This window comes from Myxine glutinosa, chromosome 6, assembly GCF_964187855.1.
Source record: "Myxine glutinosa chromosome 6, kmMyxGlut1.1, whole genome shotgun sequence".
Lineage (NCBI taxonomy): Eukaryota > Metazoa > Chordata > Myxini > Myxiniformes > Myxinidae > Myxine > Myxine glutinosa.
Window position 1 is genome coordinate 103,205,134 of NC_136266.1, and position 27,617 is coordinate 103,232,750.

Sequence of the window (27,617 nt, forward strand, 5' to 3'; positions counted from 1 at the left end):
CCGTACGGAACAAAAAAATAAGCACGTAAACAAAATTCCCAATAGCTAAATACTGATCACTGATATGCAAATACATGAATCACTTGTCATGACTGTTTCAGAATTATGGCACATTTTGTTGATTAAAATCACAAACTCATAATAAAATCACATATAGAGAAACTAATAATACTGACTCATAAAATACTGTCGGAAGTCAAGGATTCGCTTAAAAGTAAAAAAATGTCCACAATTAACTAATTCATCTGCATGTAACAGTCTATAACAACAGTCCACTACCTAATCATCATTTTCCTCGTCATCGTCGTCGCTGAAACTGTCCAGGACGGAGTTGGTACAGCCAGATCCACGGCACTGACCACAAGCAGGAGAACACTCCAAGTTGTTCTTGCGGCATGTACACCGTGCGGAACCACAATCGGTCGAACAGTTGCACCGGATAACATTCAACAAATCCTGAGGTGCTGGAGGGAGGTCGGTCATAACAGGAACAAGATTGCCGTCGCTCATTCTCCAGCCCCAATCCACTGGTTGTAGGCTGTTGTTTCCTTTCCACTGCTGTATTTGCAGATACACCCGTCTGCTGTGATATCTCGCTGCAGCAGATGTGGGCGGTAAGGTCTGTGGGAGTATCTTCGAAGTCTTGACTGCGACCTGTTCACAAAACCGCTTGTACCTGAGGGAATCCAAACTTTCATCAGGTTTACCCTTGTAGAGACACACGAGTGCTATCTCTCCTGCAGCCTCGACCACATCTGGTGATGCATCCTCAGCCAAGAACTGTTGGGATTGAGTTTGGAAGAGTGTGCTCATCATGAATTTCTTCAGTGACGCTCCTTTGCCAAGGCCGTACAGTCGAGACGTCGTGTCACATCCCAATACTGCGTGTATGAATAGGATGCTTTCACACACAGCTGCACCTAGCTGACGTTTCATGGACTTCACATTCCAGATGTGGTTTGGTTTTGTAGTGGATTTTGCCTGACTATACATAAACAAGTCGTGTGCTTCTAGGTTTGCGTAGAAGCAGAGTAGGACGATCAGATCTGTGTCTTCTCCTATAAGGGCTGTGTTCCTCATGTTCGCCGAACTGACTGCGGTCTGGATGATTAGCAGGTCAGCATCTTCCTGGGAATGATGGGTCTGGCATCCAGAAAGCCAGAGGTATCTGCTCAACATGTTGATGAAGTTCTGTTTGTTGTTGAGGTTTCCCAGGAAGATGTCTTTCTTCATGGTCAACTTCATGTCATCAGTGAAAGTCACTTCTGGTCCACCTCTACCTGCTGCGCGCCTCTGGTGGGTCATGTGCTTGGTTGATTGACCAAGATATCCATCAAATATTACGATGGCCTTTCCGTACTTTCTTGTAACATAGTCACAGTGGAGCATGCAGATCTCTCGATATGTTGGTGAACCACGTGGCCATGGTATACAGTGCAGCAGACTTCCACCATCCAAGACATACTGGATTTCGCTGATTGACTCTATGGTACCTGGTTCAAGTTTAGACCAGATAGCATCTCCGAGTACGGCCTTCTGGGCTTCACGTAGCATCAGCTTTTCATCAAACAGCGCAGGTGGATGAGGGCATAACTCAAAGCGAAACATCTCTTCCTTATCTTCAGCAGATTTTGAGATGATGATGAGATGCTGGAATAGCAGTTCTGGGTCTATCTGTACCTGGTCTTTACCAACTCGCACAGATGATCTGGCCTTCAGAAATGTGGTGGCTTGGTCTTTGCGCTTGAACGTGTAGTGGACAACTGACTGATTTGTCATGGAGTGCATGATCTTGTCTCCAATGAGCTTGGCATTGTCGACATCAACCTTACTGCCAGCGTTGACACCAGTCATTATGTTCCTGAGGGATGGATGACACTTGAAAGGATTTCTGTCAACTAGAGCGACCTGTAGTGTACTTGTATCTTGCATGTCGCGATGCTGCCTGGTTTTGCCCATCTCTTTGTTCTGTTCACCTGTGCTGTACTTCACTCCAGTGAGCTCTTGCATCGATCTGTTCGTCTCCGAACAAGCCGGCATGGACAAAAGCCACGTTAACCGTTGTTGCTCTGTCATTCCTCTTCCTCTTGTTAACCCCCCGCTGGTCTTCATACTTCTCATGAGTACTTGCTCAATCATCAGGTCTGAGGAAATTCCAGCCCAAGCTCTACTACTTCTTCGGGCGACATGGAAGCCCTGAGTAAACTTACGGTGCACATCTGGATAGTCCTGTTCTAAGCTGTGCATTATTTGCAGGTAAATCCTGGCAGACTTAGCATAGAGTGAATGACCTGAGGCTGCTACATATGGTAACATATCAGATACAGCTTCGAGGTGCAGGGACCAGTTTCCCATACGCTCGGCTTTGATGAATTTTCTTAAGATCTTCACCATATCCATATACTGTAACCACAGTTTCGCTGTTCGGTCTTTGGTCAATGATTCTGTCTGTGTTTGAAAGACTTTGCTGATCTTGTCAAGGATTGGATCACTTGCTACATCGTTGGAAGATCGTGTGCCTTTCATCAACGCATCATACAGGGTCCTTGCTTTACTCACATCTGGATGAATCACATCATCATCGGCCAAGCCACTCATTGCATCTTCATCCCGAACTGGCAAGTCTTCTGCAGTTCTGTATTGTGTTCCTCCAAGAGGATCAGACAGGAGGAGTGCATTCAGGACAGCATCCAGGAGGATGTGTGCCCGTACAGCCCTGGAAATTGCTTTTCCTGTTAGGATGTAATCCACTGCATTTGGTGCGTATATGAGTTCTAGCAGCTCCTTCAACCCAGAACCACCCATGAGGTGCCCTATGCTGCCAAGGAAGCTCATTTCCATATGAAAGGCACCTAGCCTTACCACAGATCGCATGGGGCTTCCATCTGGCTCCGAGAGAATGATCGACAATGCCTTCCACCATAGTGGCTGATCAAAGGTGATGATGGTAGGTACATCATGTTGTTTAGCATGTTGCGCAATGTAGTTGAGAGTGGAGTAGATGCATGTAGTGTCGCTCGAGCTCAAATCAATCATTGGGAGAAACAGGACAGACGATTTTGAATGCTGGACACCACGATGTAAGAGTTGCATCATCCCGGACCATGCAGGTCTTGGTATCTTGAACAGCAGTGACGTCTTCCACAGTACATCAAGGTTGGCTGTGGGATCATGGGCTCTCATGATAGGCATGCTCCCATAAGTCAAGGTTGCAAGTGCCTGGTCGTCAGCTCTATGGTACTGTATCTGGATTCTTCCAGTTGTTTCTATGTCGCTGGCAGTGACCTGAGCTCTAGGAATCGGATGTCCTTGTGTTGTTCCAGGGGTAATCATGGCTATTATCCCCATGCCATGGAAGGTGTTGTGTCCGTCTAAGGTTCTAATGTTGTGGTCGACGTTGTCAGCTGCATATTGAACAAATTCTCCCTTGTGGTTGGGTATGTCCGTACCCTGGTATACAGCTGCATTTTGGTTGAAACGTGTGACTTCCTTGTATGAGCTGCAGTACCCATGTGCATGCAGTGAATCAATAAGGAAACGAGAGGCGAAATGGTGCTGCAGCTGCACCCCTAGTGCAATTTGCAGTGGAGCAATCAGGACATGTGGTCGTGCAGCTTGCATTATAGCCTGACCAATTGAAGCTATCTTCAGCTCTACATCTTTTGCCTTCAAGATCTTTCCAAGAAAAATCTTCAGAGTATCAGGAAGAAAGTTGAGGCTGGCGTCTTTGAACTCAAAGTCTTCCGATGTTGGGTATGTTTCATTCCCTGTTTCCATTTGCTTTATGTCATCCAGTATGAATTTAGCGGCAGCTTCCAGGATTATTTTCTTCTGAATCATAGGATCCTTAGACTGGTTTGCATGAAACTCCAAAAGTACACTGTCAGCTGTTTGCCTCATCGTTGCAACATTCGATTTGCCATTAACTGTTGTGACAATGACTCTGTCGCCAAAGTGTTCAATCAGTCTGTCTTTCATATATCTTGGAGAATAGGACTCGGCATTTGAGTCAGCAAGATACTCGGCTATTTTGTCCACCAGATCAGAGATTGTGTTTTGTTCGTCGTCATTTTCCTCAAGGAATTCAGTCACCTTTATAAATGCCTGACATCTGTCATCCAGAGCAGGACGACCGCCTTCGTGTGGTGATTTGTATCGTCTACCCAATTTCTGTTTCTTCTGTACTGTTTCATTATGTACAAAATTCAGAGGGATCAGTTTCCCTGTCCGGAAATTTGAACTGCATACCTGGTGATACACGGCATCTGCCGCTGGAAGGTCACACACAATGAGCAGTCGAGCCCGAACAGTATCGGCCCATGCATCGTTCCTTGTTGAGCACTTTTGCAGAAGACTATCTTTACATTCTGTAAATGTGATAGAGTGGACATCTCCTTGCTGTTTCCTGTTATCAAAGTTCACCTTTGTACCACAGAAGAGGCAATCTGCTTTGAAGTTGAAGGCTTCCTCTGCTGATCGGAGCGATACACTTGGGCCTGGTCTGTGTGTATCTCTGATACTCTATGCTACCTTTATTGGATTGCAGTATACACGTCGGCATTCTTGATGAACAACTTGACCTGGAACAGTCTGTATTGGGTCACTGCGCTGGTCACTAACAACATTAATAGTCCGACTTCCCTTTTCACGAAGTGTCACTACTGGATTATCGTTGTTGGTGGATTCATTGCAGAACACACATGAATTGGCCGCCATTCTTCAGGGTTGGATTACCTGCAAATATAGAAAAGTTGAATATACTATTACTGTATGTTATTGCCAATAGACCTAAACATACTAAATACATGTCATTGATGGGATTAAAAACTAAGATTTATATGGTTCACAAACAAATAATGATGTACCGTCGCTTGCTGTGGAGTGAGCAGTCTTTGTAAAACGGGGTGTGGTTAAATAAGACACTAAAACAGTAAAAACTTCACTTATATATACAATATTGTACAGTATGATATCCTTTATTTATTATATCGTGCTAGTGATTAGGTCCAGTGTATAAAATAAGCAATAGAAGTTCAGAGAGCGACAATAATCATAGCATGCGGCATATGTACGTCTTTTAACATGGGGCTAAATGGAGAAAACTTGATTGCATTATTTGAGAGTCACCCCATATTTTTAGACCTTTATACTTTTAGTATGTTATAAAGGTACCTTGAGGGTAATCAATACTAATGAGATCGGTAGTGTTGCAGTTTTTTCCCCGTCAAATGCTAAATGGCTTGGACTATATGTAGTTTATGCATCTCAGAGTTAAGAGTGGTGACACCTTGGAACAACTATCAGAACAAGCATTCCGAGTATTGCGCTGCAATACATGTCCCCTACCGGTAGTCTGTCGTCCGGAAAACTGTTGGGGAAATTACCAAAGTTCGAAGTGCTATAACTTTGTCAAAAATGATCGAAACGTCGTGAAGTTCGAACTTGATCTGCAACTTATCATGAGGAAACCATGTGCCAAGTTTGAAATCATTAGCATTAAGAGTTCAGAAAAAAAGCCCGGAAAACTGTTCTTTGCGTGACGGACTGATATACGGAGGGACGGAGTGCAAACCTATAGTCCCCTCCGGTGTACACCGGTAGGGGACTAATAACATAGTATCTGCAGCGAATTTGAGAAAATTCAAGAGTAGCGTAACCTGAGATCTTCACTTGTACAGGTGGAAAAAGATAATCAACCAAGTACCAAGCAAGCAGGTGTAATATCGGGATGTATGTTACGTATTTTTGAAAGCGTTGTCGGTATTTAACCTTTTCATATTTATTGCAAAGTCCTGCAGTGGCTTTTTGGTTGTTGATCAAACCCAGGAGTTTTATACCCATTTAAACTAAAGTTTAGCGATCATTTTTCGACACGGACGGCCCTTTTAAAACGAAATAAAAACTTGATGGAGCCGGAGGGAAAAGTCACGATCTCGGATGGAGGCGGGATGCAGAGACCTCGGTTTGGGAGTCGGTTCCTCACCGATGCCAGCCACGTGTTCCAGCATAACGCCTGGTACGTTGTGAGGTATAACTGGGCCGAGTGTCGGACCAAGGGCTCGTCTGGCTAGGCGAGACAGGACACGGGTTCCGACACCGAGGTGAGACGAGGTACAGTGCGGGACGCTGGTACCAAGGGGGAGACGAGGTACAGTGCGGGACTCTGGTACCAAGGGGGAGACGAGGTACAGTACATTACGCGGGTTCCGACACAGGTGAGACGAGGTACAGTGCGGGACGCTGTACCAACTTGGTAACCAAGGGGAGACGAGGTACAGTACATTACACGGGTTCCGACACCGACGTGAGACGAAGTACAGTACATTACACAGGTTCCGGCACCGACGTGAGACGAAGTACAGTACATTACACGGGTTCTGACACCGAGGTGAGACGAGGTACAGTGCGGAACACTGTTACCAAGGGGAGACGAGGTACAGCACATTACACGGGTTCCGACACCGAGGTGAGACGAAGTACAGTACATTACACGGGTTCCGACACCGAGGTGAGACAACGTACAGTGCAGGACGCCGGTTCCTAGGTGAGCCCAGGTACAAGATTCGGGTTACGCGCAGGTCGGAATGTGGACCATCCGATTGGCCCGTTTATTTCGGAGGGTTCAGGTTCGGGAGTGTAGAACCACCGGCTCATCTTGTCGCCCTCGGGCTCCACTCGGAACTCGGCGCCTGCTCGATCCGAGCCATGTGTTTGAGCATAATATGTGGTGAGTACGATCAGGTCAGGAGGAGGTACCTTCCCCACACCTCCCCTTAAAAACGATATAAATGGTCCTTTCTCCCTGTCCACCAGTGATCTGTGCCATAACAGAGCGCTGTAACACCAAAGTACTGTGATTTGGGCCTTGACATTGATGTAGGGGGAGAGGAACCTGGAGCCTCCCTGAAACCCCTGGGAGGCCCCTTGATATGAAATCGAACTAGAACAATACGAATGTGTCACCAATATACCTCCGCATAGTCCCTCCATGAGTAGATGCCATCACTCTGCATATGTGTGGGTAGTGGATCACGTTTGTGAAGTTTTGTGTTGATCGATAAGGTTCTTTTTTCTATCTAAGATGGCTGCCAAAGCACGTGACCGATGACATCATCATTTTTAAACGATATGCAACAGTGCTGTTAGATGATATTTGTAAAATTTCGCATCGATATGGTGAGCGTTTTCAGAGATATAATGATTTAATATTTTCCTTCAATCCAATATGGCTGCCAAACCATGTGACTTATGATGTCATAAATTTAATATTTCAATACAAATGGGTCATAGATCATGTGCATGCAATTTCAGATTTTTAGGATAAGGAATTCGATTAAAACATTTTTGGCTGGTATACCACTTCACCTTTGATGTCATCATTATCATGCTTTTGTTCCCCATTGGGAGTACTTGACAATGTGCCAAGATTCAAATTTTTCCATTCAGCGGTTTCCGAGAAATATATTTTTAATTATTTGCTTTTAATCCAAGATGGCTGCCATACCACGTGATCGATGATGTCACATTTATCATAAAAACATTGTGCATGGGTGTCACTCCTAACCTGAAAGTTTAGTCTCAATCGGACATATGGTTGCTGAGAAAAACGAGGTTTAGCCCATACGGACGGACGGATGGAAGGACGGACGGACAACCCAAAAACATAATGCCTCCGCCGACGAATAAAAATCGAATCCTGAGCGATTGTGCGTGCAGGCCATCGGGTATAAGGGCTGTATCGGGTTTCAGAGCAATCTGTTTGCAAATATGGTACAATTAGGAATCCAAAGTTTGGGGGTGACCCCCTGGGAGCCCCCATGATCCAAAATCGAAGCCCGAGTGATTGTGCGTGCTACTGTCTTTTGTTCATGTGTCAAGTTGTTCTGTCAAGTTGTGTTTAAAACAGGTGTTCACCACCATCTCTTATCTTCCCCCATCCAAAACCTTGATCTTTTCTACCCCCGGTAATTCACCCCAGAGTCCTTGCAGTGTTCATATGTTTTATACCTCTCCCACCTCCCCCCAAGTCCTCCCGATGTCCCTGCTCTCAAATGTTGTGTTTGTGTCCTTCCCCCTCTCTTCCCATCTTGTCTGCCGCTCCCTTTGTGTTTTGTGTGTCGGTTTGACTTTTTGTGTGATTAATGTTAGCTCTTTCACGAGCCTCGATCTTGTATACAAAAAAAAGGAAAAGTTTCAGAACACTCAGCTGGGTGATGAGGGAGGAGTAGCAAAAATGGCAAACAAAAAGTTAACGGATGGATGACCGGATGGGCAGACAGACATCCACACATCATGACCCATTTTATAAGAGCATCTCTACCATAAATGATATGAGATGACCTAACGAGTATTTATACAACAAAACTAGGCGCATGAGGAGGCCATTCGGCCCGTCATGCTTGCAGCAAACCAACTAGAGAGTTCATTGAACATGATACCCCACACAGTGTTCAAATATATACAGTCCTTCAATTTTAATAAAGTAATGATTTTAAAGATCATTTTTAAATCCGGAAGTTTATTAGTGCTACTGAAGCAGCTTTATGCATCTTCCCTTATACTGTGCACTCTAATAAGACGACATTGTGTCGCAGTTTCAGTGATGGAGGCTTTATTGATCATCACAGAAAGCAATGTCAATCAGCATCGTACATGGACACGTCGGTGGCCTCTTCTTCACCCTCACATGCTATAAATTAATATATAGCATTGTTCTTGGAAGTATTATGAGGGCGATTTGTGTTCTACAGTATTCAAGTATGTTATTCAATTCAAAGAGTTTTAAAGGTGTATTAATAATTATTTCCCGTGGTTTTACGCAGTGTTTATTATACCACCATATCTAACATGTTACATTAGTTATTCGTGCCTGTTGTTTGTGTCCTTTATAACGTCCAACAGTAAGTTTCCTGTTTGGAATTTTTCAACTTTGTTTGACTGCCAGACAGAATTAAAAATATTATCTCACTCCTTTCTGCTCATGTGCGATTGGGATGAATTCAGAGCCAAGGTACAGTAAGACAGAAGACTTGTCTTCTTATTCGTGTTCTGATTCGTGTTCGAAATATAGTCTTCTTATTCGTGTTCTGATTCGTGTTCGAAATATAACATTAAGCCTCCTCCCCCCAAGCCCTCTCCCTCCCACAGATCTCCCGATGTCCCTGCTCTCAAATGTTGTGTTTGTGTGCTTCCCCTTTTCTCCCCATCTTGTCTACCGCTCCCTTTATTATATACTTTGCTTGTCTGTGATTTTTTTTGTGTGATAAATGTTAGCTCGTTCACAAGCCTCGATTCTGTATACAAAAAAAAAGAAAAGAAAAAAAAAGTAAACTGTTCCTCCATAATAAACTGATCGGACGGACGTCCATGAACCAAATGCTTAACCTAATGTTTCGCTTTGCGTGTGCAGGGTAAATATATGTCAATGTGACAATTTCATTGTTGGGAATGAGGGGACGAGTGTGGATGGCACAATGTGGCACACTCATGGATATTCCAATGGTGCTAAAATATAAACGGGAAAGTATATATATTTTTAATTGTTTAAATAAAAATATAAAAACGTTTTTATGGGGGAGGGGTGGGTAAAGGAGGTTTTTGGTTGAGAAATATATAATTAGGTTTCCTCTGCATGAAATAAGTCATTCCAGGTCAGAAAACTTTAAAATCAATGTTCTCAGCAACCGTTGGTCCAATTGACACGAATTTTTCACCAAGTGATTGGCTAGACATGTATAATTTTTTACTGCTAATTATGACGTCTAGGTCACGTAGTATGGGCGCCATCTTGGAAAAACCGAAAAACTTTGCACCTCTATCTCCAAAAACCGCTGCACAGAAAATTTTGAGACATATCTCATTGTAAAGTAATCTCCATGCAGAATAACATATGTGAATGATGATGTCACAGGTGCCTCCATTATGACGTAATAATTCGAAAAGTAAAAAACTTCATCCGATTCGGATGAAATTTCTTGAGCATAATCTCGAGTTTTAAAGGTGTATAAATAAATTAATTCTGGAGTGCATAAACTTGAGCAGGTGTGCATATAAAAGAGCATCATCTTGAGCAGTGCATAAACTGATGCAGAAAAAAATTATAATGATGTCGTAGGTCATGTGGTTCGGCCGCCATATTGTTTTAAATGGAAAGCCAGAAAAACCACTAAAAACCCATTTGCTCCGAAACGGCTGAACAGATCGAGCCCAAACTTTGCAGGCATGATCACAAGACGAACAAAAAGCGGCCCGGGTCATTTTTCCATACGTCGCATCGTTTGGGAGTTATGACGTTTTGAAGCGTAAACCTTTAAAACCTAGCTCATCCCTCATTTTTCATCATATCGAATGGAAACTTCACAATTATGTTCTCCATGTCGGCATGCTAAAATGCCCTTTTGGAATTTGCGATAGCTCACATGGAATAGCAGCGATAAATAAATTGAACGAAAATATTTTTAAAATTATATATCTTGAACCGCTTCATTGATCGACATGAAACTTTAAAATTAAGTAGAAGTCATGAAGTGGAACAAGTGTGGAAAATTTCAAGATGATTAGATGTACGGTATGGAAGCTAGAAGTTGTTGTTGTGTAAAGAAGAAGAAACTATATTTTATCTTCTCCAGCCATGTGACTTTTTGGTGTAGGTTTAATTATGATGAAAGTGGGGTTGTATGAAAGCAGGGTTGTATCAAAGCATGTCCAATGAAAGCGTGTCCAATGTAGTCGAGGGTGTATCAAAGTCGGGTTGTATGAAAGCAAAGTTGTAACAAAGTGGGGTTGTATCAAAGCGTGTCCAATGAAAGCGGGGTTGTATCAAAGCGGGGTTGTCTCAAAAGCAGGGTTGTATGAAAGCAGGAAGGCAGAGGAAACCGGTCATCACTGCCAGCAGTTATAAAGTGGCAGTTATAGTTATTATTATATTGTATGCAGCCTTTGGCTGCCGTACACCTTCCTCTATATTTTCTCTAAGCCCCAGAACTTAACCCCGTTTTCCCCATAGAAAATTGGTTTTTACTATCATGTTTTTGAATACAACAGGCATTTTAAGGCCATTTTCCCTGCAAGAGCGGGGGTTAGCCTTGCGGTCCCCATGACAATCTTCTCCATTTTGCCCTATTTTCTACATCTCCCCTTGTTAACCCCCTTGCCCGCATTTCTTCTTCGACCATCTTTAGCCAAGTCTTTCTCGGTCTTCCCCGTCCTCGACTTCCTTCTACATTCATTTCCGTCACTCTTCTCAACCAGTCACTTTCATCCTTCCTCAACACATGATCAAACCAACTCAAACTGTTTCTCTTCAAAGCATCCATCACAGGCTCTATTCCCATCATCTTTTGCAATTCATCATTTGTCTTCCTCTCTCTCAACGATACTCCACACATCCACCGAACCATTCGCATTTCCACCCTTTCCAGCCTTCGTTGCTGCTCTACGTTCATTACCATGTCTCGCTCCCATAAATCATAACACTTCTCACACATGCAGCATACATCTTTCCCTTCAGCTTCAACGACACTCCCCTCCTCGTCAGCACGCCACTCAGTTCCCGAAACTTCTTCCATGCACATCTCACTCTAACAACCGTTGCCGAGTCTGATCCACATTCTCCATTCAGCATGTCTCCTAGGTAACAAAATGTTTTCACACCTTCCAGCTTCACGCCTTTTCCAAGATCCAACTCAACATTTCCTCCATCTGCAGCTTCCTCTGTGCACACCTTACACTTGAATGTAGCTGCCACACTGGTTAATGACCCTCTCAAACCACTAAATTTTTGATGAACCCACTCAGCGCACATTGTACATTGAATGGAATTCACTCCGACACCCTTCCTGCACACAGCACACGGCCACTTCCCAGTTCTTTCCACCTCACCACATGCTTTACCACTTGCCATCACCTTCGTTTTTCCGATATTCACCTTCAGACCTTTTGTCTCCATACAGGCCTGTGGATTTCACTGAAACGATCATTACCAGTAGCGTGTCGGTAACATGATAGCAAAAACACGGAACCAAAAGTACGTTTCCCATCGCAGAAAGGCAGTGTAAGGCAAAAAGATGTAGTATTTACCTTCACGTGTGATTTTCAGCTAACTATTTTAGAAGTTGAGTTTTATTTCCAACAAAATTAGGCCGGCAAAGCAGATAGCATGTAGTTTCCCACATTCAGGTTCGCCATATGACTTCCGCTTTGACGGACATGCGCATCGGTCTAAATCACACTTACTTTTCAAAATGGCATCCGTTGCTAAGCGAAAAAACCCCAAAAATGTCGCCTTAAAAACATTATGAAAATGGTCATTCAGCGACTATTTTGAAGCGGAATTCGATGGGGAAGGCTTGGTCACATTGCTTCACTGCAAAGTATGTGCTACTCATTACACAGACAGCACGTCGGTGACGTGATAGCAAAAACACGGAACCGAAAGTATGTTTCCCATCGGTTCCTATAAACTTAAATCACAGAACCAAAAAACGGTTACCGATGAGATCTGAAATCCCCAGGCCTGCCATACATTCCTTCCACTTGTTCATCTTCTCCTTCAGGCCATCCATACTTTCTGCAATCAACACCAGATCATCTGCATACAACAACTCCCACGGTAAACCCTCCTTTACGTTCCGAGCCAGCACCTCCATCACAGCTACAACTAGTACTGGACTTGGTACCGACCCCTGATGCACTCCCACCTTCACCTCAAACTCACCACTGTTCCCGTCCTTCATCGTTACATCTGTGCTCACTCTTTTGTACATTGCCATCACTACTCTGATCAACCATTCCTCCACTCCTAACTTCCTCAATGCCCATGTCACTACTTCATGTGGAACGCTATCGAATGCTTCCTCCAGATCAACAAACCCAAGAAACAACTTCTTCCTCTTCTCCATGTACTTCTCCTGCAACTGCCTCACAATAAAAAGCACGTCTGTCGTTCCTCTTCCTGGCATAAATCCAAACTGCATTTTGTCGATCTTCACTTTCTTCCTTTTCCTCCTCTCCAACACCCTTTCCAATACCTTCATTCCATGCTCCAATAACTTTATCGCTCGATACGAGCCACACTCCAGAGAGCCACCTTTCCCCTAGAGCAGGGGTCAGGAACCTTTTTGACTGGGAGAGCCATAAAAGCCAAATATTTCTAAATATATTTCATTGAGAGCCATATAGTATTTTTAACGTATAATAAATTAAATATGTCTTACTTTTAATGCGACTTCTGGTGCTGCATGGTTTTGCTGATGGCCTTGTAGTCTGGTTCATACGTGGTGAGGTTGAGCTTCATGCAGGCGTTGAGGCTTCCATCAGTTAAACGTGAGCGTAGGTTGGTCTTAATGTTCCTCATATGCGAGAATGACTGCTCACATGCATATGTAGAGCCAAACATGGTCAATACGGCAATACTCACACGCTGCATTGTGTGGTATGTCACAGGAAGCTCGTTCCAAGTTTTAAGAATCAGCTGGTCTTCAGGTTGAAGATTTTTCATTTCTGTCCACTTGTGTTCCCTCGCCAGCTCTGCTCGCTGTCGCGCAAGACTTTCCAATTCTCCATTAAGTGACTTGAACTTACTCATCCACATGTCTGATGCCTTCAGGCCAGCAACTTCCAGCTCAAAGTCTCCGATAGAGACCCCGGGGATGCATGTCAGGTCGATTTTGTCCACTGCACACTCATGTGGATGAGTGATGAACTTGAAAAGACCAGTGCGCGCACGAAATTCTCCAAAACGTGCTTTGAATGACTGCAGGAGATTGGACGTAAAGCCAGCTAGCTGCTGGAGATCCAGATGTTGAGTGGAGTCACTTGCTAAGCATGCATCTCTAAATTGTTGCAGTCTTTCAAAGTGCAGAAGACAACCTGTTTCAATGTCCCTGAGAAAGACTTCCAGCTTGCTTTCAAATGCAAACACTGCTTGTTGAAGGGATGAGATTGTATTTCCAATACCTTGCATTTTCACATTGAGCTGGTTCAGATGGCCAGTTATGTCCACGAGATAGTGAAACTGCAGGAGCCAGTCAGTGTTGTCTAGCTCAGGATGCTTGACGCCTTTCATTTCAAGAAAAGTCCGGATTTCACTCAGGCAAGCTGCAAAACGGCTGAGCACCTTCCCCCTTGACAACCAACGCACGTTGCTGTGTAAAAGCAGACCGGGATAATGATTCCCAACTTCTTCTAACAGAGCTTTAAACTGGCGATCATTTAAAGCTCGGGCAACAATAAAGTTGACCACTCGAATGACCAGCGACATCACCTCACCAAGCTGGCCACACGTCTGAGCGCAAAGCGCCTCCTGGTGCAGGATGCAATGAAAACTTAGGATGGCTCTCTTTTCATGTTCACGGAGAAGCGCTACAAATCCTTTGTTCTTCCCCAACATACAGGGTGCACCATCAGTACAGACAGAAATAAGTTTATCCATCGGTAGTTTTTTTTCTTTAGCAAACTCCATGAAAGACGTGAATAAATCCTCTCCTCTTGTTGTCCCTTTCATTGGCAAAACAGCCAAGCTTTCCTCACGCAGTGTGTCACCTGCAGCATACCTGGCAATTATACTGCACTGAGATAGATGGCTAACGTCTGTTGACTCATCTAACGCGAGAGAAAAGTATGTCCCGGCGTTTATGTCCTTAATTTGTGTTTCCTCGACTTGATTTGCCATCATGATGCTACGATCGTGCACAGTTCTTGCTGACAGGGGTATGTCTTTTATTCGTTTGATTTATCTTGTCTTTATTTGGGAAGTCATCAAACAGTTCGTTGGCCACATCAAGCATGAATGTTTTGGCATACTCGCCATCTGTGAATGGCTTTCCATTCCTTACTATTGCCAAAGCACCCGCAAAGCTAGCGGAATTCCCGTCACCTTGCTTGGTCCACACACATAGTTGCTGCTGACTCGTCTGCACTCTCCACTGTAGCTCCTCGCATGCCCTTTTCCTGCTGTCCCCCGCTGGATATTTCGATGCAAATGAAGCATGGTGCGTATCGAAGTGCCGCTTTATATTTGACCGTTTCATCGATGCAATTTTATCATTGCATATTAGACATACCGCAGATCCTGCTCTCTCACCAAATGCAAATTCCTCTGTCCACGCAGCCTGGAATGCACGGTAATCATCGTCTTTTTTTCTTTTCGCCATCTTTTCCGTTACAAGGGTTGAAGCGGATAAACTAGTTGGCTATCTGATAAAATTGATTTCTTCACCTTTACAATGACGCGGACATGCTCGCGAGCCATTGGTTCCCGACCCGACCCACGGGTGACCCGTGACCCGTGAAATTTATCTTCAAAACTAATTTCTGTTTACTTTAAAATGACACAGTATTATTAAGAAATATCACAAGTATTTTAAAATCAGTTCCAAACTGATTTTTTGTTTTTTTTAATTTTTTTTTTTTCAACTCAAAATTGTCTGGGAGCCATATGCCGTCACCGGAAGAGCCATATATGGCTCGCGAGCCATAGGTTCCCGACCGCGGCCCTAGAGGGACGCTTTCTCCTAGAGGGCAGGTATAGAGGGACGAGGGTACTGGAATGCGGCCTTCTTTCACCACCAGATTGCAGATCTCTGTCATTCTCTTCACACCCCAATTTCCTGCTGCCTTCAACATATCTCCCACAACTCCCGTCGGCCCTCCTGCTTTTCTACTCTTCATTGCTTTTATCGCTTCCTCAACTTCCCTCTCGGTTATCTTCTCTGCTGGTCCTAAAACTGGGTTACTCTCTATGTTGCCATCCCATTCATTCTCTGCATTCAACAGTATTTCCATATATCTCTTCCATCTTCCTTTAATTCCATCTGGGTCCACAACGATTTGTCGATTTTGTCAAATTCGAAAAGTCAATTTGTCAAAAAGGGTTGGCGTCAGGAAGGGCATCCGGCCATAAAAACATTGCCTCCAAAAGAGAACCATGACGATTACAACTTTTTTGAATATCGCAGCATTTTCCAGGAACGTAACCCCCACGATATTTCAGGGTTTACTGTATGTCGTTTTTGACCACTAAATGGTGAAGAATCACTTCAACAGCTGTAGTATCCAGAGCCAGGTCTTCAACAAAATCAAATCGATATGTCCTTGTTTCGGTTAAATGGCATCTGCCAATCTTTTGCCCAATCTATGCAAGTATGAATAGTTTCTGGAATTTTATCACTACCCCCTCTGTTATCAACCTGACCTCCAATCTTTGTGTCATCTGCAAATCTGGAAAGCCTACTCTTACCCTCACTATCCAAATTGTTCATATAAATTATGAATAATAATGATTTTGGTACTGATCCTTGGCATACCCCATTACTTCTTCCCAGCTAAACATCCTCCCACTCACAGCCACTCTTTGCTTCCTTCCCATCACTAAGCCAGTTTCCAAATTCTGCTACCTTACCAGCCATTCCACAAGCCCTCACCTTGGCAAACAACCTCCTATGTGGTACATTATCAAATGCCTTCTTAAAGTCTAGATTTACTATGTTCACTGCCATTCCCTCATCCACCCAATCAGAAGCTGCTTCATAATACATGGTCCACAACATAATCCACAACCATTAATCCATGTCTGACACTGTGACATAATATTATTATTATTCTTGCACACAACCTGAGTGTTTACGTCGTCCGGCTGGTTGTAGGGATCATGTGGAATGGACTCCAGCACAAGAAGAGGATGCCAGAAGGAAAGTGGAAGAACAGGCGGAAGAAAAATTGTCTGTAGAATTGCAAGGTGAGTGATTAGTGTGTTGTTATTTTTAGTTTAAACACCTTGTAGTTGAGACCTTTTCATTAGATATTTGGCATTCCCATCTGAGTTGTGCTCTTTTGCCCATCGTCTACTATTGTCGTACCTCTTGTAAAAGTACACTGATGTCTTCTAATGTCCTGTCCTGCCTGTCGTCCACACCCAAGCTCTCCTCCATGATCCTGAAATGCAAAAACGAAAAAATATTACCAGAGAACCTTTGTTTATATTGTCTTTGGAATTTTATTTCTGCAGAATTGTATGATGATGAAGCGAGTGAGTTTTGGAATGGCTTTTACAAGATCCACGAAAATCGCTTCTTCAAGGACAGGAACTGGCTCTTTACAGAATTTCCAGAACTACTCGGTGGGGGCATTTCACACAATATCGGTGTCAGTTGTGAGGCAGGGTTTGATCGTACGGCTGTTCCAAAAGAACCGCTCGAGAGGCTAAGTGGTCAGAATGAATTTCCTGAGCGTTCCGACTTCCCAGGAAGCCACACCACCCTTCGCATTATGGAGGTTCGTACACTAGGTTTTGTTTGGTCTGGCCACTTGTTTTATGACATGGTGGCAGAAGTGAACACAGCAACATGTCCACAACTGTTAACGATTTTGTTTACTCGTGTTTAGCAACATTCCTTATTGGGTTCAAGTTCATATTTTGTGTAATCATTCGTTAAAGGCTGACGAGTGTTAAAACAAAAGAGGTCGGTGTTTTAGAATGAACTGAGATGACCTGTTGAGTGTTTCCTTCTGATCACGTAGCTCATGATGCTGGGATCCCATATGCTGTGTGGATTTGTGCACTGTCTTTAAATGTCCTTGTAATTAATGTAATTGTCCACTCAGATCAACAGGATAGCTTGCAGGAATGTTCACTCCCCTTTGAACCATCTAGCCTGAATTTGAATCTCGACTCGGCCATAAACTGTCACCTTGGTGTATCCATTCCATGCAGGATAATGCATCGATGTGTGCGCCATCCATTGGAAGAATGTTTTACCGGAGGAAGTGTCTGCCAGCAATGGTCATTGGTGAACGTTAAAGATCCCACGGTAGCTTTTGTAAAGAATTGACGGGTTTTTTCTGCAACCTGAACAAATTGCAAATTGTTTCCATTGTCGAACGTTCGGCCTCGCCAGTTGGTTTAATGAAAGATTCAGACGCTCATCCTCCTGCCTAGTCCCCCTAATCAGCCGACCCACAAAAATATAGGAATAATTGGAGTCATTAAAGCAAATTAATTGTGCTGATGTCTCCTGATGTCCTTGTCCTGCATGAAATATACTGTATGTACATACTTCTCGATGGGCCTTAGCTCACTGTAAATATAAACAGTTTGGGATTATATTGGGAAAGGATTTGTACCTGGCGAAAGAAGGGGACCTGAACACAATCTGACCTTTAACGGATGTGTTGAACCAAACTAGCAATCAAGACACACAAATTCACCCAAAGACCAAGTAGTTTTATAATGTAACTAGCAGGAGTACCCGGCGTTGCCGGGGTGGGGGGGGGGGGGAAGGGGAAAGGAGCAGGAGAGGGAGGGGTGAGGAAGGGAGGGGAGGTGAGGGGAGAGGGAGGGGAAAGATATACTACATATACATCTTTGGGGGTGGGGGGAGGGTGGCTTTGACAGGCCCCTCCGTTTTGGGGGAGAGGGGGAAGGGAAGGAGGAAATTTTTTCCCATGGAAAGAGTGCTTCATAACCTCAGTGTTGCACAGGTAAAAAAGGAAATTGTAATACCCTCTGCCACCATCACCAGGTGGCACTACACGGTACACATTTACATAGAGCATTTACGCCCCTCTCCCCCACACCCCCGAATGAGGCCACGGCCACATAGCCTATTTTTCCCCCCAGACAAAGTTTTATTTGTATTTGTAACCCGAGTAAAGTATAAAAGCGTCATAGTTGGAGTAACTGGCGTTCCTCAAGCTAAAAAGAAACATTAACATATTTGAAATGAGGGCAAATATAATGGAAAAGCAATTGCATCCAAATCAGAATCAATCACAAATGTCAAATCCTCATTTTACCTTTTCTTTCAATATATGCTGATGAATGTGCCGTTCATCACGTTTCTGAGTTGAGTATGATGACGTTCAGGAAGAAGAAGAAGCCTTGCCACAAACTTCAACCGCTTCTGGAATTGTTTTATTATTTGTGTTCAAATGTTTGTTGATTGTTTTGTATTCATTTATGCGAATGTGTACTTGTATATAACTGTCATTAATTAAAAGGCTTAGGCACTATAGCGCGACCTATTTTTTTTTTTTTTTTTTTTACCAAACCTTTTTTCCTTTTTTCTTTTTCTAAAACACTCCCAGGCACTCACTGATGAACCTCTGAAAGTTTGACTTCGGATGAAGAACTCATCTCTGATAAAAATGGCAACACACACAGACCAATGGCTCTCATATAGTAGATGAACACACGGGGCACGGATAAAAAGGAAGCAATGCACTGTAACAATAATAACTAGAATGGCACTCGGTAGAACGTATACCTCCACCAGGCTGAACAGTTCATATTTCGTATCCCACTGATCGGCTGGGTCTGCATCCGGACCTGAACCAAAATGTAATAATTTCATCCTTGTCACAAGCCTGGTGTTGGCTTAGCGGTTAGGGTGCCGGCTTGGGATCCTAGGATCCTGGGTTCGAATCCCGGTCGATCGCTGAATTAACACCAGGGGGGTTGACTCAGCCTGTCATCCTTCCGAGGTCGGCAAATTGAGTACCAGCTTGCTGGGATGAATGATCCCGGTGTGTACCCTGGTTTAGAATAGGTACACCGTATCCCTGCGCATCGTAAGAGGCGACCAAGGGTTGGCGTCAGGAAGAGAATCCGGCCATAAAAAAAACATTGCCTCAAACAGGGAACCATGATTGTCATGGGGCCCGCAAGGCTAACCCCTGCTCTAGCGGGGAAAATGGCCTTAAAACGATCATTCATTCATTCATTCATTCACACACCCAACCTGTCAACCTCTCCAACAAGTATTGTCCGAATCCGTCCACAAAGTTTTTGAGATATCCTGTTCACAGACAGACATACAGGTGTGAATACATAATCTCTGCCCATATTTGGTGGCGGAATTAATTACCCTCCCCAAACTACTAGGTACTCGCAACTCGGTGAACAAACGGGAGCCTTATGTACCTAAGCATTAAGGCCTCATGTGTTCCTCAGGAGATAGATTGCACAAGACAGGAAATATCGCTGCTGCACCGGCAGGACACGGCAAGTTCCAAAATGGTGACACAGTTTGTCAGGGAATCATCCCAGTCCGTGACGGGAGCTTGTGCAAGTGGGTGGAGTGGGCATGGCTTTTGGTGGGGGCATGGCTGCTGGCTGTGCTGCAAAGGCCTGTTACTATGTGGGAACCCCGTCGATGCACTTTGCGCAGGCTTTGCAGCTAAGCTCCCTTTGCGAGTCCTTCCTTTTTGTGATGTATTTCGCTCCTCCCTGCTGAACCGATAATGGTTCAGGGCTCAGCTCATGGAAGGAGAATCTCCCCTTCCGACCTGTCATTCAGTGCTTTTGGCACACTTTGCTGTCATGGTGGCTTTCCTGCCTAAACTCGTGCCATGGGCCTGTCGGATGCTATAAAGCATATTAAGGACAGATTAGAAAGGTATGAACATTAAAATGAGTATGAAGGGAAAGCAGTTTTCGACACACATTTGGGGCAGGTTGACAACAGCTTTATACACATAAAACACCACATAATCTATATCACAATTAAATTACTTCATGCTTACGTTGAAACATGCAATATGGGAAATAACCACCGCTATCTATCTATAATTCCAGTAATCTCTGTGTGTATGTGTGTCTGTGTGTCTGTGACCGCTGTTTCTCGACAACCACGGGTCCGATATACTTGAAACTTGCCAGGTATATTGCTGGGGACCCGAGGATGTGCCTTTTCAAGGTTTCATATTAATCGGACAAGTAGTTACCGAGCTATGGCGATTTAGCCGTTCGCCGTTCGCTTTGGCTTTGCGAATGGACCAAACCATTTCATGTAAATAGAGGGGGGGGGGGTTCTGTGGTCGTTGCGAATGGACCAAACCATTTCATGTAAATAGAGGGGGGGGGTTCTGTGGTCGTTACTGCCACGTGGTTTCAAAGTTTTTTTTTGTTGTTGTTTGCACGCATGTTTTTTTGCACGCACGTACGGGCACCCACGTACGGGCACGTCCTAGTACTATGCAAAGTTGGGAAGGTATTCCCACAACAATGTTACTTTTAAAATATGCAGTTAAAGCAATGTTTTCCTGGTAAAACTACACTTTTGAGGCCTTGTATTAAATCTTTGTGTGCCTTGGATTAGGTAAATGGCTTTTGTATTCACTCAGACATACTTGCTACTTGCCAAAACGATGCATTTTTGTAAAAATGTACGAAAGCAAATTATTTTAAATGTATTATTTTCTACAGGTTGGTTGTGGAGTTGGAAATACCGTTTTTCCAATCCTTCAGACAAACAGGTAATAGCGTTGTCGTTGTTTGCTCTTAAGGCATGATCACAAATAAATATTCGTCTGGACTAGATCCAAAATTTCAAGAGCTGTGATGTGTGCGGATGAAGTTGGTTTCTCCAAGTTTCAGACTAGCCTGTCCTTCCGAGACGATGGAATGGTACGGATTAAATCTGTATGAACACTACTGCGTAGGCGTTTTGTCCAGTCTGTCTTGTTGAGAGTGCTGTCTGCCTCAATGTCTGTGCATACAAATGCAATTGTATGCACAGCAGTCACATGATCTATGTTGTGATGTTAACTGCTCCTCACCACTTGCCGCTTAACCCATGTCAAATGTTTTCATGTGAATGGTAAAACGTTACTACGGATCAAAATTCTTGCAGATTTGATTAATAGTGACTAACTCACTATGAACACACCTCCAGTTGCTAATGCACCGTTTTGAGATGTTTTTCCAAACATTGGGTAATGTCATAAACTGATCCAACTAGAATAGAAGTGCAATCACTCGCTGGTTCCCTCCACGTGCAGGTGTAACATTTCTGCCAACATGACACATTTCCATTTTGGTTTTTGTTGTTTTAGAGTGTTTTTTTTGCAAAAATGAAATGATTGGTGTTTTCTTCTTCTCTTGTTATGCCATCGGGACCCGGTTTTGGTCGGTAAAATTGTAACAACTTGTAAAATTGTTTAAGCACCTTTCAATTAACCTTAGATCCTCAGTCATCGAATGGATGGCAAGGCGTGCACTTTAAAAGAAACTGAATCCAAATGTGACGTATTTGCACTAATTATTATTTATTATTTATTATTAATATCAGTCCCCTACCGGTTTCACCAGAGGGGACTATAGATTTGCTCTCCGTCTGTCTGGCCGTGGTTTTCCAGACTTTTTCCCATATCCTTAACATTTCAAACTGAAACTTGGTACCTGAGTTTGTTATGATGAGTTACAGAACAAATTTGAGTTTCAGGGTGTTTCCCCAATTTTTCAGAGATATGGCCTTTTTGGACTTCGAAAATATCACATATTATATATGCATAGGTCAGTTTTCCAGCCTTTTTCCCATACCCGTTAACATATTGAACTGAAACTTGGTATATTGCTTTATTATGATAAATTACAGAAACTGCAACTTATTCTGTAGCTTTGCATACCTAAAACAATTTGCCCGACTGTATATGGCTCACAATTGCTGAGTGCTTGGAACAAGACCATTCGTTGGGACAAGTAGGGGACATGTATTTCAAAGCAATTCTCCCTCTTGTTATTATCTTCTTTTTTTTTGTATTTATACTTTTATTATTTGTGCAAATTGGGGAAGGATACCTTATAGTTATAGTTAGTATATGCACCCACCACCTTTTAGCTGATGAGCTTGTCACCCTGATGTCACCCGGATATAAACTGTCACCTGGAGTTTCACGCACAGGGTGATGTATCAATTTGTGCGCCGTCCATTATAGCTGCGTTCAGCGAGAGGACCCATTTGCCAACATGGGGTTGGTATGTTAGCTCTTTCACGAGCCTCGATTCAGTATACAAAAAAGATGTTAAAGATCCCATAATGTCTCACAAAGAGCATGCGAGTTATCGCTGACACTGAACAAATTACAAATTTCTACTCTGACAAACTCATGAGAAGGCAAGGACAAAACCATCCAGCATTATCTTTGCCAAGAGACTGCTTTGGCAGCACGGACGATGATTTATGTATTTAAATTCCCATCAAATCGGTTAGCAGGCTGGGTTGCCAGGATGGCCGAGAGGTTTGCACACTCGCTTTTTAGCTGTGTAGCTTGGGTTTAAATCCCAACCCCATTATAAACTGTCATCCCTGTTTCACAGATAGGGTGATTCACCGATGCATGTGCCATCCCTCGGATGGACGTTAACTGTGAGCATTCGTCTGCCAGCATTCGTTGGTGTATGTTGGATACAATGGTGTCTTTCACCAAGAGTAAACGAGCTATCGTCGGCACCATTAACAAATTACAAATTCCTGCCCTAACCAGTAGAGGGCATGTCATCACCGGCACAGCCGCACCCTCAGTCAATGATGCTACCTCACAGCCTTGTGCTGCACATGAAAAAAAGAAGAATAAGGCTCGCTGGGTAAGTTTTGTGCCGCAAAGTAATAAATACATTTGAGGGGCAGGAGGAGGCTTACAATAAAATAATTTACCAGTATGCAATCGTCGTACATTTTCACAAAATCGAGCTTAGCAAAATCTTTCAAGCAACCGGTGTCAACTAATCCTGGTATATCTAAAGGAATGTCCAATGAACAGCAGAAGTACCATTTCATAGTTAAACACAAACAGTCGCCAAACATGGTGGAGGTTCAATTCCAGTACACTCACCAAGCCTTCCACAATCTTGAACAGATTTGAAACTGAGGTTCCTCCAGTCCGTCTCATCCACAGCATCAGTCCAGATGATGCGTTGGATATCCATTAATAGTACACCACACCATGCCGCAAGCATCGAATGTTCTGATTTCAAGCAAGGATTTATTTGACTTTTCGCTAAATATTTACTCGTGTTATTTCATCATAATTACTGTTTCTGCAGCAGTAACATTGAACACCACATGCCAGCCAATCACAGCAGTCCAGCAAACTTTATGAATCTTCAATGCCAAGCAAGTTGTTCCTCAACTTTTTCCAATTTTTCTCCCTCATCTCCTCTTTGGTGATCCTGCATACATTCTCAGGGCTTGTGTGTTCCAGTTCCAAAAGCAGATACACCTTGAGTACTACGGTGTTTTGTTAACACATTGAAAAATGAATTGTGCAAGTCTTTCATTTGTGTGTGACCCATTTGCTTTTGTCTGTTTTCTGATGCAGTGACCGAGAGGTCTTTATCTATTGTTGTGACTTCTCCAGCGCTGCTGTGGACCTAGTAAAGGTATGCGTGAGTACTTTGCTAGACATACATATTTGGGTTTCTGTTTTATGATTCTTTCATTGGTGCTATTTCTGTAACCAATTTAAACATGCTTCTTGTTCACTTAGTATATTCACCCTTATGTAGTTATATGCCTTTTGTTATATTATATATTCACCCTTATTGCAAAATTTATATCAGTTATAGCCCTTTTGGAAAAGACAGTCTATGCTGTGCAAAGCAATTATTATCACAATATAAACTGGGAAGGTCTGATCTTTTCGCATTTGCTCTACCCCAGACACACACACGTAAACACACACTCACACGTAAACACAAACGTAAGCGCACACACATAAACACATGCACAAAAAACACACACACACACACGTAAACACACACTCACACGTAAACGCAAACGTAAGTGCACACACATAAACACACGCACACACATAAACTAAACACACACACACAAACACGCATGTAAACACACACACACACACACACACACACACATAAACACACATATACATACACACACACTGCTGTGCATATTTGTTGGACATTTTGCTTTTTCCACTCTGATAAAAAAAAGAAACTAAAACTTTGTGTTCAATGCAAATACACCTTTATGAAAAGAAAAATATTATTTAAATACCCAGATCATACCAAGTTGCTGGAATTCTTTCTTACTTTACCTTTTTCCAAATGGTCTTGGACTGCTTCAATGATATTGCGATCTGGGCTTTGTGGAGGTCATTACACGTTTTTAAGGATTCTCACTTCTTCTTTCTTTTGTAAATATATTTTAATTTTTCCTGCTGAGTGGTTTGGATCATTATCATGCTGTACGATGAAGTTTGGACCAACACGTCTTGTACCACTGGGGATAGAATAGTGGATTAAAATTTGTTTGTGCCTTGCTGCAGGCGATATACCATCAATTTTCAGCAATTTTCCAACATCACTTGAGGATATGCACCTCAAACTGGAATTTAACCTCTAAGTTTCAGTTTTTCATCACTTCACATACCGTCTTCGATTAGACCCAAATAAAGGGCTAAAATATGCATGGGAACACAGAAATTGGACTATGGAACAATGGTCAAAGGTGCTTTGGACAGAGGAGTCAAAGTTTTTGTCCTTGTGTATATTTTAGCCTTTCCGTCTTGTTCTCCTTTCTTAACAGAGGTTTCTTACTGCAACATATCCTTTAAGTTCCGATTTCAAAAGTGACTTTTGTCCTCGGGCTCCAGCGTCGCGCTGCGATAATAGTCCTCTTTGTGACCAATTTCCATGAAAAGCACCTTTTGGAATATCAAAGGTTTGTGTTTAAGGATGGGGGTGGGGGGCTCCCTTAAGTTTAAGGAAAAACTTGAGGAATATTTGTATATGCAATCATCCTCAAATTAAGGGTTTCCTTAAGGAAATATTTAAGTAAATACTCAAATCTTTCCTTAAGTATGCTTTATGCAACCAGATCATAACCTCTGCCCACCTTCGGTGGCGGAAGTAATAAAATGCTCAATGAGAATCAAATGAATTTTACACAATAATCATTTTATTTCTCCTTCATCATGTTCCCCATGCAACATATAGCAAGTGTCATTTAGAATTACGTGTTCTTTCTTTCGGACGCCTCTTCCTATCTCAAATCTGATTGGTTGCCTGGCGCAGCAACAGGCTCCTGAGGGTTTCCAAAGGGTTGTTTATGCAACAGCACTTGAGGAAATCCTTAGCTAAGGAATTAAGGATAAGTGATAGATCTGTATACTGCAGGAGGAAAATTGGGCTTTTGACTTCATGGATGTGTAGAGAGGAACCGATGGTGTTAATGACGAGGAACAACTGACAATGAGTCATCAATTAAATTTGATCGGTAAATGTGATTGATTATCTACTACTGTACTTGTACAACACTTCATATTATCTGCTCATGTGTAGTTTACTTTCAGTTATGATCAAGTGTTTTTGAAGATTCATCAATGTGAGTTAAAGATTGCTAAATGACAAGCTTGGTTTCTTCTCACCCAAACTAAGCTGTGTTAATAAGTCATTGTGGTTATAATAGTAGAAAACATTAGTTGAGGCTTTGAGTAAATTATTGATTCTCATAACATCCATATTGTGTGTGTGTGTGTGTGTGTGTGTGTGTGTGTGTGTGTGTGTGTGTGTGTGTGTGTGTGTGTGTGTGTGTGTGTGTGTGTGTGTGTGTGTGTGTGTGTGTGTGTGTGTGTGTGTGTGTGTGTGTGTGTGTGTGTGTGTGTGTGTGTGTGTGTGTGTGTGTGTGTATACATACAGTCACGTGAAAAAGTAAGTACACCCCATGTAAAGTTTTGACTTTTTCAACATATTTCAACAATATTGATAGATAAAGGTGATATAACACAACAAATATCATGAAACATTTACATTTTGTAGTCCATTGTATAATTTAAATAAACATAAATGCAAATTTTGCATGTGGAAAAAGTAAGTGCACCCCGACATTTATCACGACTTCAAATACCTAAAATTAGAATCAGGTGCACCAGCTCAGGTGCAAATGATTAGAACATCGTGAGAGAGGATCTTGGAGGAACCTGTCTTATTTAAACCTCAGACATTTCGTTTGGTTTTCTCTTTGTTATTGAAGTGTGCGGCATCACCATGCCGAGATCAAAAGAGCTCTCCGAGGCCTTCAGAAAGAAGGTGATGGATGCCTACGAGTCTGGGAAGGGATTTAAAAAGATCTCCAAACAATTTGAAATCAATCATTCGACTGTCCGGAAGATCATCTACAAGTGGAGAAGATTCCAAACAACTGCCAACTTGTTCAGGCCAGGCCGCCCCAGCAAGTTCAGCCCAAGAGCAGACCGCAAGATGCTGAAAGAAGTCTCTAAGAACCCCAGAATGTCATCACGGGACCTACAGGTAGCTCTTGCCACTGTTGTTGTCAAAGTGCATGAGTCTACCATCAGAAAGAGGCTGCAAAAATTTGATCTACATGAGAGGTGTGCCAGGAGGAAACCTTTGCTGTCCAGAAAGAACATCAGGGCAAGACTAAAGTTTGCCAATGAACACCTAGGCAAAGACCAGCACTTCTGGAACAATGTGCTCTGGACAGCTGAGTCAAAGGTAGAGCTATTTGGCCACAGTACCAGAAGACATGTTTGGCGAAAACCAAAGACAGCATTTGACCACAAGAACCTGATACCAACTGGAAAGCATGGTGGTGGAAATATTATGGTTTGGGGCAGCTTTGCTGCATCAGGGCAGCTCACCATCATAGAATCCACTATGAATTCTTCATTGTACCAGAGGGTGCTTCAGGATAATGTGAGGCCATCTGTCGGAGAGTTGAAGCTCAACCGAAGGTGGACCTTGCAACATGACAATGACCCGAAACATACCAGTAAATCCACCAAGGAATGGCTGAAAAGAAAGAAATGGAGGGTTCTGGAATGGCCAAGTCAAAGCCCGGATCTAAATCCCATCGAGA

At 43.0% G+C, this 27,617-nt stretch overlaps 2 protein-coding genes across 4 annotated transcripts in view; one reads left to right on the plus strand and one right to left on the minus strand.

Moving 5' to 3' along the window:
- RPH3AL (rabphilin 3A like (without C2 domains)) overlaps window positions 1-27,617 on the minus strand; it is a 791,901-nt gene that overhangs the window by 712,040 nt on the left and 52,244 nt on the right. The window lies entirely within an intron of this gene.
- The window catches only part of LOC137430128 (tRNA N(3)-cytidine methyltransferase METTL2), a 32,863-nt gene continuing 11,027 nt past the window's right edge, over window positions 5,782-27,617 (plus strand). Inside the window, exons 1-5 of one of the 3 annotated variants that reach the window (XM_068120716.2) lie at window positions 5,782-6,016; window positions 16,644-16,735; window positions 17,006-17,271; window positions 21,203-21,252; window positions 24,097-24,157. In XM_068120716.2, coding sequence (XP_067976817.2) covers window positions 5,907-6,016; window positions 16,644-16,735; window positions 17,006-17,271; window positions 21,203-21,252; window positions 24,097-24,157 — 579 coding nt within the window. In that variant the 5' untranslated portion in view covers window positions 5,782-5,906. Of the gene's footprint in view, window positions 6,728-16,643; window positions 16,736-17,005; window positions 17,272-21,202; window positions 21,253-24,096; window positions 24,158-27,617 lie in introns of all 3 variants that reach the window. The other 2 variants (XM_078780230.1, XM_068120715.2) reach the window with 2 other exon arrangements.